Source organism: Rhincodon typus, chromosome 10 (assembly GCF_021869965.1).
Source record: "Rhincodon typus isolate 14 chromosome 10, sRhiTyp1.1, whole genome shotgun sequence".
NCBI classification, from domain to species: Eukaryota; Metazoa; Chordata; class Chondrichthyes; order Orectolobiformes; family Rhincodontidae; genus Rhincodon; species Rhincodon typus.
The window spans coordinates 75,861,795-75,876,179 of NC_063341.1; the positions used below are offsets into that span (position 1 = coordinate 75,861,795).

General features: G+C 45.3%; 1 protein-coding gene across 1 annotated transcript in view; it reads right to left on the reverse strand.

Annotated features, from left to right (window-relative positions):
- Window positions 1-3,448: 3,448 nt before the first annotated feature.
- ttll7 (tubulin tyrosine ligase-like family, member 7) overlaps window positions 3,449-14,385 on the reverse strand; it is a 179,619-nt gene continuing 168,682 nt past the window's right edge. The window contains exons 14-16 of the mRNA XM_048602248.1: window positions 12,053-12,139; window positions 10,484-10,652; window positions 3,449-3,539 (exon numbers count right to left, since the gene is read on the reverse strand). Coding sequence (XP_048458205.1) covers window positions 3,481-3,539; window positions 10,484-10,652; window positions 12,053-12,139 — 315 coding nt within the window. The 3' untranslated portion in view covers window positions 3,449-3,480. The remainder of the gene's footprint in view (window positions 3,540-10,483; window positions 10,653-12,052; window positions 12,140-14,385) is intronic.

Consider the following 14,385-nt stretch of genomic DNA (forward strand, 5'->3'; position numbering starts at 1 on the left):
TGGGTTTGGAAGGTGCAATCTGAGGATCTTTGGTGAATTTCCGTATGGCATCATTTCTGTTGCAGGGAGCTTGACACTATCCTCCTCACTCTGACCCATCATCATCACGTTTCTGTATGGTCCACAGCCATTGGCTTGCCACAGTGGAAGGAGCAACACGTTTCGCCCCATTGCATAAAGACCATGGCACCAGGAGCCATGGGCAAGAGTAGAGTACAGCAGCAGGAACCAGAGGTGATAGGCTACTGCCAGAGGAATGTGGCAAAACTAGTACTGAAGCCCCTTTCTCCAGAGACTGGTCCAACTTAGACAACAGCTGATCTACATCCAAAGTCAACCAAAGACTATAACAAATATTGTTATGTCTCTTTAGATAAGGAGGGTTTTACTGGATTTGCTTTTCATTCGTATGGTACAGTTTCGTCTTTACTGGTGGAATCCTGTTCCATAGCAACATCTCCACTTGAATTGTGCGAACTATCTCTGTTTTGGTGCTCCCTCAAACATGTACACATGCATTCATTAACAATGGATTCAGTCGGCGACCTTCAAAATAGTGTTTAAAAAAGGAAACTTTGCAGAGCTGTGGGGAAGGGTAGGGAAGCGGGGCATAGTCTGACAGTTGGGGTCAGATTGTTAGCAAGCAAGAACTGTCTTCCATAAATGGCAGTGGACAATGGAACACTTGTTAAATCTGAGATAGATAATTTATTCACACACACAGTGTTCTGAGGAAGGGTCACTGGACCCAAAACGTTAACTCTGATTTTCTCTTCACAGGTGCTGCCAGACCTGCTGAGCTTTCCAGCAACTTCTGTTTTTGTTCCTGATTTACAGCATCTGCAGGTCTTTTGGTCTTTTTTTAATAGATAATTTATTGTTACATATAAGTATTAAGGAATATGGGTCAAAGGCAGGTATTTGGAGGTAGTCATAATCTCACTAAATGGTGGAACAGGCTTGAGGGGCTGAATGGCCTACTCCTGTTTCCAAGTTCCTAACCGGTTAGCCCGTTAAAGGAGTCAGTGCAGGTACAATGGACTGAAAAGGCTCTTTTCTGCACTCTGTGATGCTACATTCCATTGTTTCGTGACTAACAGAGAGCTCTACTGGTTCCTTCCAACAACAGGTCCCTCAGCTAGATCAATGGAAACCAATGCACTGCCCATAGCTGTTTGTTGAAGGCCCTCTTGGTGGGAGACAGTTGCTGTCCCTATCTCAGTCACCCTTCAATCAGCGTGCTACTGATGGAGTGGAATCGCTGGCATACCGGCTTTGTGATGGTCCTTTCAGCTCTCTCTGAGCAATGCAGGCCAGTTGAAGGAGATAGACAGCCCTGAATTTTGCCACTCACCCAAATCCCTCCTTCGCACATCATGAAGTGGCATTGGAACTCAAATTGTTTGGTGCAGTGGGGATACACTGCTCGCTGATGAACAAACTTTACAACAACACCGAGGGCACATCCCTGTGCATCCCAACGGGGAACCGTACAGCACTGACACTGCAGGGCTGCCTGAAATAGAAAGCACTCTAATCCCTAATACTGACATCCATCACCTGAAATAAAGCCAAGACACAGGAAGCCAAAAGCAGCTCGGTGTGCAGAGAGCTGAAATAGATTGGTGAAGATGGTGCTGCATAAAATTCCAAGTATTATTGAAGGCTTCGGAAAACATGCATAGTTTATTTTGTATTTATTTTCTATCTATATATATATATTTATATTTTCGGCATAAAATATAAAGAATCCTGAAATCAGACTTCTGCTGTTTGCTGACAGATTTAGATGCAAGTTTGTTCTCTATGTCTGGGAATATCTTGCAACTCTGTCTCTAAATTCCATTGCTATTGGTTCAGTTTCTTCACTCAGCCTTCTCGTTTCCCACATTACAGTGGGATACTGTTTTCCCTCCTTACTACTACTGTTATTAGGCTTCAAATCTCTCACTATCCACTTTGGTGGACCCAGACATGATGAACCTGCCTGTAGAAGGACAAAAGAGCACAATTTGAGTCTACAAGCATGCAATGTTCCACTTCTTTCCCAAACATATTTACGATGCTAAATTGCCAATAATTTGACGCTTAATATGTGCAATGACTTTATCAATCTGAAGTAAACTTGTGGACTACCCTTTAAATAGTTGGGTGTTTTTATTGAGTCTGTAACTTAGGATTTCCTGTAAATACTTCTCTTCCCATTGTCTGCCTCAGCTTTGGTCTATGTTTCTTTGAGTTGGATCCATGTACACAAATGACAGCTGGATTCACAAATCAGCCCTCAACTGCATGAGATTCAGAACTGTTTTCTATTTAATTTAACTTATTTTTCCTGATGAATCTGTTCAGAGATGTTATTATACACCTTTGCAGCAGGTGAGAGCTGAAGCTGAGCCTCCCAGCCCAGGGCTAGGGACACTGCCACTGCACCACAAGAGAGCCCCATCAGAACAATCAGTTCGGCAGCACCCTCATGAAGTCCAGGTGCTCCAAAACACTTTCCCTCCAATGCAGCACACCAGAGGTGCAGAGTGGGTTGTAAATAGGTTTAACCACTGCCCTGGGGCCCTTGGTTATTAGATTGGGAGGAGCAGGGGTCTGAGGCCTGCAGCCTCACAACCAGCTTTTACTAATTCTTTCATGGGATGTGGGTATCACAGGCTAGGTCACACATCCCTAACTGCCCTTGACAGCTGTTAAGAGACAACCACATTGCTGTGGGTCTGGAGTCACACGTAGACCACAGCAGGTAAGGATGGCAGATTTCCTGCCCTAAAGTGAGCCAGATAGTGTTTTACAACAATTGATGATATGGTCACAGCATGGAGACAAGCCTCATATTCGGGATTTATTAATTGAATTTAAATGCCATGAACTGCCACAGTGGAACTGGAACCCATGAGTCCACAGGCATTAGCTTGAGCATCTGAACTCCTTGTCCAGTGTCAGAAATCACACAACACCAGGTTACAGTCTAACAGGTTTAATTTAAATCACAAGCTTTCTAAGCGCTGCTTCTCCATCAGCTGAATCACTTGACGAAGGGGCAGCACTTAGAAAGCTTGTGATTTCAAATAAACCTGTTGGACTATAACCTGGTGTCGTGTGATTTCTGACCTTGTCCACCCCCAGTCCAAAACCTGGCACCTCCACATCTTATCGAGTGGCATTGCAACTAGACCACACTCAGCCCCCATCACTGTCTACCCTCCAAGTGTGGCCTTCAAGACCCTTGTAATCAGGTCCTTAAAGTCTAAACAAACTTTGAGAAAGTGCTTGAGAATTAATGGTCTGGACTGTTTGAATTTTGTCACCCTGGAGGTTTGAATAGCGACTTTAGTTAAGCACGTTGCCTCAATGATTGGACCACTGAGATCATGGATGAACGAGAAGGATTGAGCCTTCCTATTCTGTCCTCAGGGGCTCCGTCTACGCACCTGTGTGACCCTTAAAGACAAAGGTTTGGGTACCTCTGTGTTAGTAGATTTGCTGTAATTGCATTATTGTTGGCCAATCAATCACTCGCGGAAAAGAGCCTAAAGGTTGGATGAGAAAACAGATATCAGCAGTAAATCAACTCAAATGGAAACAGGCTTGCTACTTGTAGGCACAGGTAGATTGAGAGCACACGCTGACAAGACAGAGTTTTTAGAATGAAACTACTACAATTTCAGGTTTCACCACAAAACAAACATTACCATATTAGTTAGAAGTACCGATAAAACCTTAAGGTCTCGATTAGTGAGTGGTATTTGGAAATTGTGCAGTACAGGGTGTTAGGCTGCCTCAGGTTTTGATGTTTGGTTTGAGGGGAGACAGATACAAAGAAATGCTCGTTAGTCTGTGCAGTGATTGGCACCACATTCGTGGGAATCGCTGGCAAAACGCTGGGCTCCGTTGCATGTTGGCTATGCCAGTCCTTTCATTGGCTCCATGTTCCTGGTCATTGCAGACACCCATTCAAAGTGGTTGGACGTGCATAAAGTTCGTTCGGCAAACTCAGGGATGACAATTAAGAAGCTGCGAGCATTGTTCGTGATACGCAGACTCCCGGAAGTATTGGTCACAGACAATGGGACATCATTTATCAGCAGGGAATTCCAATATTTCCTGAAGTCAAATGGCATTCGGCACATTAGGACAGTTCCATACCATCCATCATCCAATGGTCTCGCGGAAAGAGCAGTCCATACATTGAAGCTTAAAGAAGCAGCCTACAGCGTCGCTTGATACCAAACTATCCCAGTTCCTGTTTGATTATAGGACCACCCTGCACACTCAATAGGGATAGCTCCAGCAGAGTTGCTGATGGGAAGAAGACTCTGCACCAGGTTAAACCTGATATTCCCGGACCTGGGGGGGGCAGAGTGAAACAGCGGCAGGAACAGCATATGCTTCCTCTAAGGGAGAGAGACAATTTGAGTTCAAGGGACTGACTCCGAGCTGGATGGCCACAGCCTGTGTACCAGCACAAGTAAATAAAGGGTGACTTGGTGACAGGATACCAGTCTCTGTGCAGTTATTTCAGTTTGGATCTTGTCTTTTTTTTTAATCAAAGCTATGCACTTTACAGCATATGGGGATGCAGTGTGTGGGGGGGGGGGGGGGGGGGTGTAACGGTGTTAAGATGAAGAGGTCCTCAGGGTGGTGACCTTGGCCCAATCAACTTCACCATTGAGTTAAATTCCAGAGAGAGTCACAGAAGGAGGCCAAGCATGTGTGGAGTCACATTGTGAGCATTAGCCCATCAGCTCTGAAACAGAATCAGGACATGTCTGTTTGTTGTTTTTCATCTATTTAATTGCTTGTTGCAAACCTCCCAGTCACGATGGTCCATCACAGGGGTCTGGGGAGCAGCTGCTGCCGTTGTAGATTCATAGTTGAGGAGTTTGTTTTTATTCACTTATGGCATCATCAGTATTTATTGTCCAATCCTAGCTGTCGGAAATGTTCTTTGTAAGAGAGACACTGTCCTGGGAACAAAGGGTATTTTTCCATTGACCTTGGTCTAATAATGGCACCGGTGGGTCTAAAAATGCTGTATGTCATGACAGTCAATGTTCTGTTAGATTTCTCAGGCCTCTTCTACATTGCAGTTATTCTGGATTTGTCTTTAGGAGTCAGCCTTGAGCTGTTATAATGCTGCCTTCTTAACTTGGATCGTTCCATCATGTAGCAAAGGCTGCCCACTTTTGTTCCTTCTGCAGCAATTTGTCGACCCAGTCCCTGGTAGCAATGATGCTCAAACTCAATGGCCTACAACAGGCATCTAGTACAGCCAACTTTATTTGATTCCACTGTTCTGGAATTGAGTTGGGTATGTGAAGATTGCCCACAAGATGACTTTGGAATTCCTTGATACAATCAGACATGGTTACCCCACCTTCCTGCATCTCTCTCTCTCTCTCCACCCCCCCCACACCGTGTCCAGTTCCGCTAATAATCTTTCACCCACTTTCCTTATCAAGGCATTGTGAGCCATGAGGAAGAACATTATAGAACTTCTGTATGATGTGACAAGGCTGGTGGAATAGGCAAGCAGGCAGCAGATGCAGTCCAATGTAGTGTCAGATGATTATTTGGATAGAAATAGGGTGCAGGGTATAGAGGGGTGTGTATTAAGGGGAAAGCAGGAGATTGTCAATGGGGTCACAACGCTTGCTTGAAGAGTCAGTGCAGCTACAAGGGGCCAAAAGGCTTCCTTCTGTGCAATACTGCTTTTCTCTTTGGTCAGGAGCTGCTTTAGGATGGAGGCATTAAACATTTGAGTTCTTCCAATGACATTGTCCTAGATGGAATTTGATCGTTGATCAAACAATGCTCTGTCCAGCAGACATCAGACCCTCCCACATAAACTCAGTGATACAGACATCCCTTAGATCTTTGAACAATGAGGTAATCCAGGAAGTGTCCGAGCTGTGTTGTAGGATGTCTCTGTTGGTTTTGTACTTGTCTTTCACGTGGAGGACAGTGTTTATTAAAATAAAGCCATGCTGAACACACTTTGTCAGCAGGAAGACCCCAGGTGTCTTCTCGCAAACTGCTTCTCCCCAGTGGTCCCTCCACACACATCAGAGTTACGGCCAATCCTGGTATCAAAGTCCTGCAGAATAGGACCTTCCCTTCACAAAGAGTCAAGGGTCAGGGCATAAAAGTTGATGACTGGCATATATGGGTTACAGCTTAGCCAGAGGTGAAGTATCACAAGTTTTTCGCTCATACAGTTGGGGGGTGGGGAGGAGTCTAGCAGCACATCCTAGGTCCTATATTAGATGACAAAATCAACGTTGTGGATATAAGAGTGACTGTCGCTCTTGTCTTTCCAGCAGAAGGCATATGCCCCTGAGTTTTTTTCCTTCATCTCACCCTCCCCAGTTCTCCTTTCCGGATGGTGGCTCTGAAGATGATCCATGAGTGTTCCAACATTCCAAGTTGCAAACTGCAGAGTTTGATCCTGAGGGTGGTGATCCTACGAGGGGACGGGTCTCCACAGCTGATATTAGGCCATTGCGGGTGACTGCAGGGTATCCTGATGATAGCTGTTCAGTGACAGATGTTGCTGCCCATAGACCTCTCTGTCCCAGTGATGAGTCCATTGTTCTTCACACATCTGCTGCCTATATCCAGAGCCCTGACCGGGGGATGCCCAGGTTCACAGCCTTGTCCCAGTCACAAAACCTCCCCTGCCACACGACTTGGGAGAAACTTGGACACGAGCACCTTGAGGTACCAACATTGCCTGCACATAGCGGGTTTGTGGACACATTTTGGTGACGTGATTACCCAGGATGGCCAAGATCACCATACCGGCTGCACCCTTCTTCCACCTTCGCAGCTGTTATGCCTCTAGGGGGCGTTTTTGGATTGCACTTTGTCTGGCACTGTCCCCTTACATGGTTGCCATTGCAAGAGAGGAGGAACGTCCAATAGCATAAGCTTAAAGCATCATCAAAAAACACACATCTCTCCACCGCAGCAAGGTGACATTCCGCAGAGAGCTGTATCCCTTAGCAACACAAGTCCACATCTAAATACTTCACCAATATTATGGCAGGTTCCACATCTAACACCCTTACAGGCAGTGAGCTTCAAATTCTCACCAGAGTTAAAGAGCAGGGATGTGATGTTGGAACTGTATAAATATCTGTGAGGCCACAACTACAGCATTGCGTGGAGTTCTGGAATCTATGTTATAGGAGGGATGTGATTGCACTGGAGATGGTGCAGAGGAGATTTACCAGAATGTTGCCTCAGCTGGACTGTTTAAGTTATAAAGAGAGATTAGACAGACTGGGGTTATTTTCCTTACAGCAGAGGAGATTAAGGAGACATGATGCTGATGGAGAAAATTATGAGGGGCATAGAAAGGTAGACAGGAAGGAACATTCTGTAAATCTCCTCTGCACCCTCTCAAGGACACTCACGTTCTCACTGAAGTGTGGCGACCAAAACTGGACACATTTTTCAGTTGTGTCCCCATATGAATCAGATTTGTGTAGATGCAGCAAAATTTTCCTGTTTTTGTACCCAGTTCCTGTATTTATGAAACCCAACATCCCATATGGTTTGCTGACCAATCTCTCAATACATTGTGTCACTTTCAAAGATTGATATGCATGAGACACCTGGATCCCTACTCACTCTTAAAAATGTACCATTAGGAACAATAGGAACAGAAATAGGCCATTCAGCCCCTCGAGCCTGCCCCTGTCTATGTTGCCTCTCCTTCTCCCTTCTGCAAAAGGTATCAACTCACACCTCTATATTAAATTCCATCCGACACATGTCTGCCTATTCTGTTAATCTATTTAAGTCCTGTTGCAAACAATTGATATTGTTCTCACTATTTATCACTCTGCCAACTTTGGCATGCTGGCAAGCTTTAAAATTTGACTCTGTACTCCAAATATCTAGCACATTAGTATGTGATCAAAACGTTGTTTTGTGGGTTTGAGGTTCAGTGCAGGCTGACAGATTGCCATACAGAGGCACCATGCACTATTGGTGGAGCAGGGTGAGGGGTTGGGGGCAGGTGGGAATGCTGATTTTGGATGAACAAAACAATAAACTGAGGCCCATCCTGCTGAAGAAACTCAGCAGGTGTGACAGCATCTGCGGAGAGAAAACAGAGTTAACGTCTTAAGTCTAGTGACTTTTTTAGTTCTCCAGCAATTTCTACTTTTGTTAGCCATGATCATTACCGATCATTACCACATTGAGAGCTAGCTGTGCACAAATTGGCTCCTATGATTCTTATATTAAAACAGTGATGGCACCACTAAAGGTCTTCATTCGTGTTAAAATTCTTTCGGATGTCCTGTAAATGTCATGCAAGATAAATATAAGATTTTTGTTTTAACAGAGGCAAAGGAAGCCACAGGAGGTGTAATCCCTAACTATGGTGTAGAAACACAAACAGGGCTGTTATTTTACTCCTCGAGCCTCAACGATGAGACTCACAGCTCCCGAGATATAGGCAGCAGCCTGTTGATGGTGAGCAATGTAAGATCGAGCTGCTACTTAATCTCACAATTACCCTCAAGGAAGTGAGGCTGAGGATCAGGGAGACTAGGTGGGTCAAGGGGGTTGGGGGCTAAGGCTTACAAAGAAGAATCTAAGGATTGATGGGTCAGATGTCAGGGCAGGAGGCTAATGAACTAGAATGCCATGAATTAAGGGAACCAGGGGTTAAGAAGGCAAGGGGTCAAGGAAGCCAAGGATTGAAGCAACAAGGGGTCAAGTGCCGGGGTTTGAGGTGACCAGGGCTCGGGGGTCAAGTGCCTTCAGGTCAATGGGAGCTGGGAGAGGAGACCAGAGATCTTCAAAGATTGTGATTGGGATCAGAGACTGAGAATGAGCTGTGAAACTAGACATCAAGATCAGAACCTGGGGGTCAGGATAGAAGACCAGGGTGAGGAGCAGCAGTGTGCGAAGCCAGAGATAGGGATTTGGTTTATCAGATACCGAGAAAGAAAGACATGTTTGGGTTGGAATTTGTTGGGGATTTCCTCCTCACCATAACTGGGACCTAATTGATCAGTTTGTCCCTAAGAACTGGTGCTAAAAGTCCAGATCCAAAGGCTTATATATTTAATGCCACACGATTGAGTAATATTGTACGAGTGGGAATGGAACCAATAATTTTATGCATAATAAAACTTCTGAAAATTTAAAATTTCCCTAACTTTGTGACCCAGCAATGCCTTTCTCCAGTTCCAAATGATGCACTGATTTAACATGTTGGCCTCCAGGCCTTTCTATTTTGGTACAGGGATTTGGAAAGTTCTAGCAAAAGAGGCCCTGGGCCAACTGGAAGTGGGCAGCACAGTCCCCACCTTGCTTTAGAAACCGGAGAAAGGGACTTCCACAAAAGATGGGTGCTGGTCTATCCAGGTCCATCCGTTGGACCTCTGCCCAAATGATGATGGGAAAGCTGTCAGAATGATTAGGAATGTGCTACACAAGTTGGGGTCTCAACCATAATGAGTCTGGAAACAACCTCTGAAGAACATCAAACTCTTGCTATGATGTCCAGAACCCTTATTCTGGAGGTTGGGTAAATTTGACCGGAATTTTCACGTTCCCTGCCATCACTTAGGGGAAAATGTTGACAGAAAAAAGCCATAAAGACAAGAGTTTGAGATAACTCCTCGAGGTAGACCTCTCCACAGACACATGACCAAGAATAGAGAGCTCTATTTCGTGAGGACCATGGGGCTCGAGACACTACAGCATTATCATGAAATATCCGAGGTTGTTCTGAAACAGTGCGAAGAGTGAGAAAAGGAGGAAGGTGGGATAGATCATGGTCCTACAGCAAGAAGACTTTTTGGTCAACAACCCTGCCTACTGCAGGCATTGGAACTCATATTAGGGCTGGAGTCCTCCTTGCCTAGTTTTCTATTGAAAGGAAAAGTTGTGGAAAGGAGATAATCAAAGGTAGGTACATTCAACCAGACTATGATTGAGAAACCCAAACAAAATGTCTACTGATAGATGTTATTCCATGATTGATTTGTACCTGCTGATCAATCCTGAGTGTGCTAATAATCACACTAACAATTTAAGATAACCAGTGGAACTTGTACAATGGTTCATTTGCACTTGTTAGAAGCCACACGTAGATACGCAGGAAATCTATTAGCTGCAAATGAAAAGCATATGTTGAAGCCTTGAACCTTTATTGAATTACCACAAGTTTGTTGGGGGAAGTGGGTGGTGGGGTGGGCTAAGTTTCTTCACTGCTTTCTTCAAAGCAATACCCAAAGTAATCAGAGTGGCCTTGGCAAATTACACCTGTATAGATTGTTGTGATCACGTGCAATTTGGCATTCTTGCATTTGTCCTGATGAGTGCAAGACAAAAAAAAAGTTTGGCAAAGTGTCTCTCTTTTCATCAATAGGAGCTTTCTATAACTTACATCATAGCTAGTGTTTATTTAACAAGATCTCAGTAAATACAGGCACACTGGGAAACTTACTCGATCGTTCTGGAGATTCATACTTTCTTCCTTTTCGAACATACATAAACTTTTTATCTCTTAGCTCCTCTTCGTCGGTGTCTGAGCTGCAGCTGCTGTTACCGCTACTGCTGCTCTCGTCATATTTTCGTGAATTTGGTTCCGTTGTCTCGGGCATTGAGAATAACTGCTGCAGGACACAAAAGGAATTGCCACTTTTTACCACAGACGCTCCTCGACACGCACAGAGTAAAACACCTGTTTTTCTGTTCTCTGCCACGGCTCACATTTGTACACCAAGCAGAGGGAATTTCTGAAGAAGGGTCTAGGCCCGAAATGTCAGCTTTCCTGCTCCTCTGATGCTGCTTGGCCTGCTGTGTTCATCCAGCTCTACACCTTGTTATATCAGGGAAGTTGACGTTTTGGTTTGGGACCCTTCTTCAGAAACGGGGGCTTCACAATGGGGTTATAATTTACTCAGAGATAGTAAGAACTGCCGATGCTGGGGTCAGAGATATCACAGTGTGGAGCTGGAAGAACACAGCAGGTCAGGCAGCATCAGAGGAGCAGGAAAGTTGATGTTTTGGGTCAGGACCCTACTACAGAAACGTCAACTTTCCTATTCCTCTGAATGCTGCTTGACCTGCTGTGTTCCTCCAGCTCCACACTGTGTTATCTCTGACCCCAGCATCAACAGTTCCTACTATGTCTGGTTCACTAATGTCCTTACCCGGCCTGGACTATGTGTGACTCAAGACCCACAGCAATGTGGTTGACTCTTAACTGCTCTGTGGGCAATTAGGGATGGGCAATAAATGCTGGCCTAGCTAGGGAATCCCACATCCCACTCAGGCGGTCGGGAAGGGAGGAAATTAGAAACTGGGAAGGGGGTTTTTCATGAACTCACAGTGCCTGTGAAGGAAGGAATATCCTGCCAGTAGCCCTAGGGTGGGCCTGGCGGGTTTCAAACTAGGCACTGCCCACTGCCTGAAGAATTGTGAGGGAGTGTAGGAAGAGGGTCCCAGATACCCACAGATTCAGCAATGAAGGCCTTCAATGATCCAACAGTGGCTTGGCATGCCCTATCCAATGTTGGGAGGAGCTGTCCAAAAGATTCCCATGGTAATTATGGCCCCATGTCCAGGTGCTAAATCAGGGGATCTTAAAAATTCTACCCCTAGTGCTACAGCCATTGGCTGTCTTGAATCACAGAATCAGTGCAGAATGAGGCCATATGGCCCATCAAGTCTGTATCAACCTTCTGCAGAGCATTCCATCCCACTTTATCCCAGTAACACTGCATTTCCCGTAGGTAATCCCCCCAGCTTGCACATCCCTGGACATTATGGGCAATTTAGCATGGCCAATCCACCAAATCTGCGCATCTTTGGACTGTGGGAGGAAACCCACGCAGTCATGAGGAGAATGTGCAGATTCCCCACAGTCACCCGAGGCTAGAATCGAACCTGGGTCCCTGGCGCTGTGAGGCAGCAATGCTGACCACTGATCGACTGTGTTGTCCTAAGCAAGGTGTGAGGTGCCTTGCGAGAATGAACACTTGCTGTTGCTGCACTGGAGCTGAGTCCATACCTTTGGTCCCCGCTGACGGGGTGACTTCCCCAGGAGCTTCTCATCATCCACTTCACACTGCTCCAGGAGATCCAGGATGTCTTCCTCCTTTAGAAAGATCAACATGAGTATTCCTGTCAACCGAGTCAGTCACTTTACAAACTCCCCCCACACCTGCCTCTTAACATTCCCACATTCCCCTGGTCATTGCACCCATCTCTGATAACACAGAAGGTCAATGGGCGACAAAATCAGCTGGTCCGCCCCCCAACCCCACCCCTCACTGTATCACTAAACTGTGAGAGCCCTCAAATGTCATCCCTTCATTCTGCAGACTATTCGAAAAGTGATTGCAAATGGAAAGGAGTGATCTGTTTTAAATGTACTTTTAATGGTTGCATTTTTAAAAGTATTGTTTTCTCCTCCTGACCAAACTTTAGGATTGAGTTTATTGTAATGATAGTGCTGTTAGAATTTAGTTTTTATATCGGTGAAACTGTACTCCTTATTTAAGGTAGCTGCTAAAGCATGCTGGTTAAGTTCAGCTGGATGCAATCCTGTCCAAGTTATGACATGTCAAAAACTGATGAAAAGGACTAAGTTCAGACAATGTAAACATTGTTTGTTTAAAAGCTGTTAGAAAATGGTTAATCCCAGGGAGATCCTTAGCTTTTTAATCAGTAATGACTTACATGTTTAGCCAAATATTAATCTCTCATTTAGTGTTTTTTCATTCATTCATGTGATAAGGACGTCACCAGCTGGCCCAGCATTAATTGCCCGTCCCTTATTGCCCCTTGCGAAGGAGGTGGTAAGCTGTCTTCTTGAACCACTGCAGTACATATTTGGTATGTTGACCCACCATGTCCTTAGGGACAGAATTCCAGGATTCTGATTCAGTGACACTGAAGGAATGGCAATGTATTATCCAGGCAAGTGCAGAGTATTCCATCACATTCCTGACTTGTGCCTTATAGATGGCAGACAGGCTTTGGGGAGTCAGGAGATGAGTTACTTGTCACAGTATTTCCAGCCTCTGAGCTACTCTTGTAGCCACTGTGTTTATGCAGCACGTCCACTGAGTTTCTGAACAATGGTAAGTTCTAGGATGTTGATGATGGGAGTCAGCAGAGATATTTCTTCTCGAATCCTATTGACTCCATTTTTGCTCTGGCTCTTTGATGCCATAATCAGTCAAATCCATAGAACCTCTACAGTATGGAAACAGGCCATTCGGAAAACAAGTCCACACCGACCCTCCGCAGGGCATCCCACTCAGACTCACCCCCTTACCCTATCCCTGTAACCCTGTATGTAACCACCTACCCTGCACATCTTTGGACCGTGGGACAGAGCACCCAGAGGAAACCCACGCAGACACGGGGAGAATGTACAAACTCCACACAGACAGTCATCTGAGGGTAGAATCGAACCCGGTTCCCTGGCACTGTCAGGCAGCAGTGCTAACCACTGAGCCACCATGCCACCCTTGATTTAAAGGATAGTCACTCTTGTGTCACCCTGCCAGTTCAACACTTCCATCTACATTTGGACCAAGGCTGTTACAAGTTTAGGAATCAAGTGACCCTCATGGAAACAAATACAGCATCGGTGAGAAGGTAAGTGCTGCTTGCTAGTGCTATTGATGACCCCTTTCCATCACTTTTCTGATGATCAAGTGCTGACTGATGGGATAGTAATTGGCCAGGTTGGATTTGTCCTGCTTTTTGTTTACAGGACAATCCTGGGCAATTTTCTACATTGTCAGGAAGATACCAGTGTTGTAACTGTACTGTAACAGCTTGGCTAGGGGAGCAGCAAGTTCTGGAGCACATGTCTTCAGTACTATTGCCGGAATGTTGTCAGGGCCCGTAGCCTTTGCAGTATCCAGTGTCTCCAACCATTTCTTGATATCACGTGGAGTGAAGCGAATTGGCTGAAGACTGGTATCTGTGATGCTGGGGACCACTGGAGGAGGCTGAGATGGATCATCCACTGAGCACTTCTGGCTGAAGATTGCTGCGAATGCTTCAGCCTTATCTTTTGCACTGATGTGCTGGGCTCTTCCATCATTGAGGATGGGGATATTTGTGGAGCCTCCTCCTACACTGTGTTGTCCAACTGTCCACCACCATTCACATGATCTCTGTTGATGGTTAAACAACAAGGAAGCAAGAATCTGAAGCCCCTGATTAGCAATGACCCAAACCAGGCTCCGAGAGAAGTGGTAGTAAGCTAATGACTGACTGACCAATGGACAGAAAATGTGTTTTATCGCATGTGAAACAGAGCCTTGTATAAAATAAGGATCTGCAAGACAATAAGTACACATCACTGAATCATATCATCCTTAC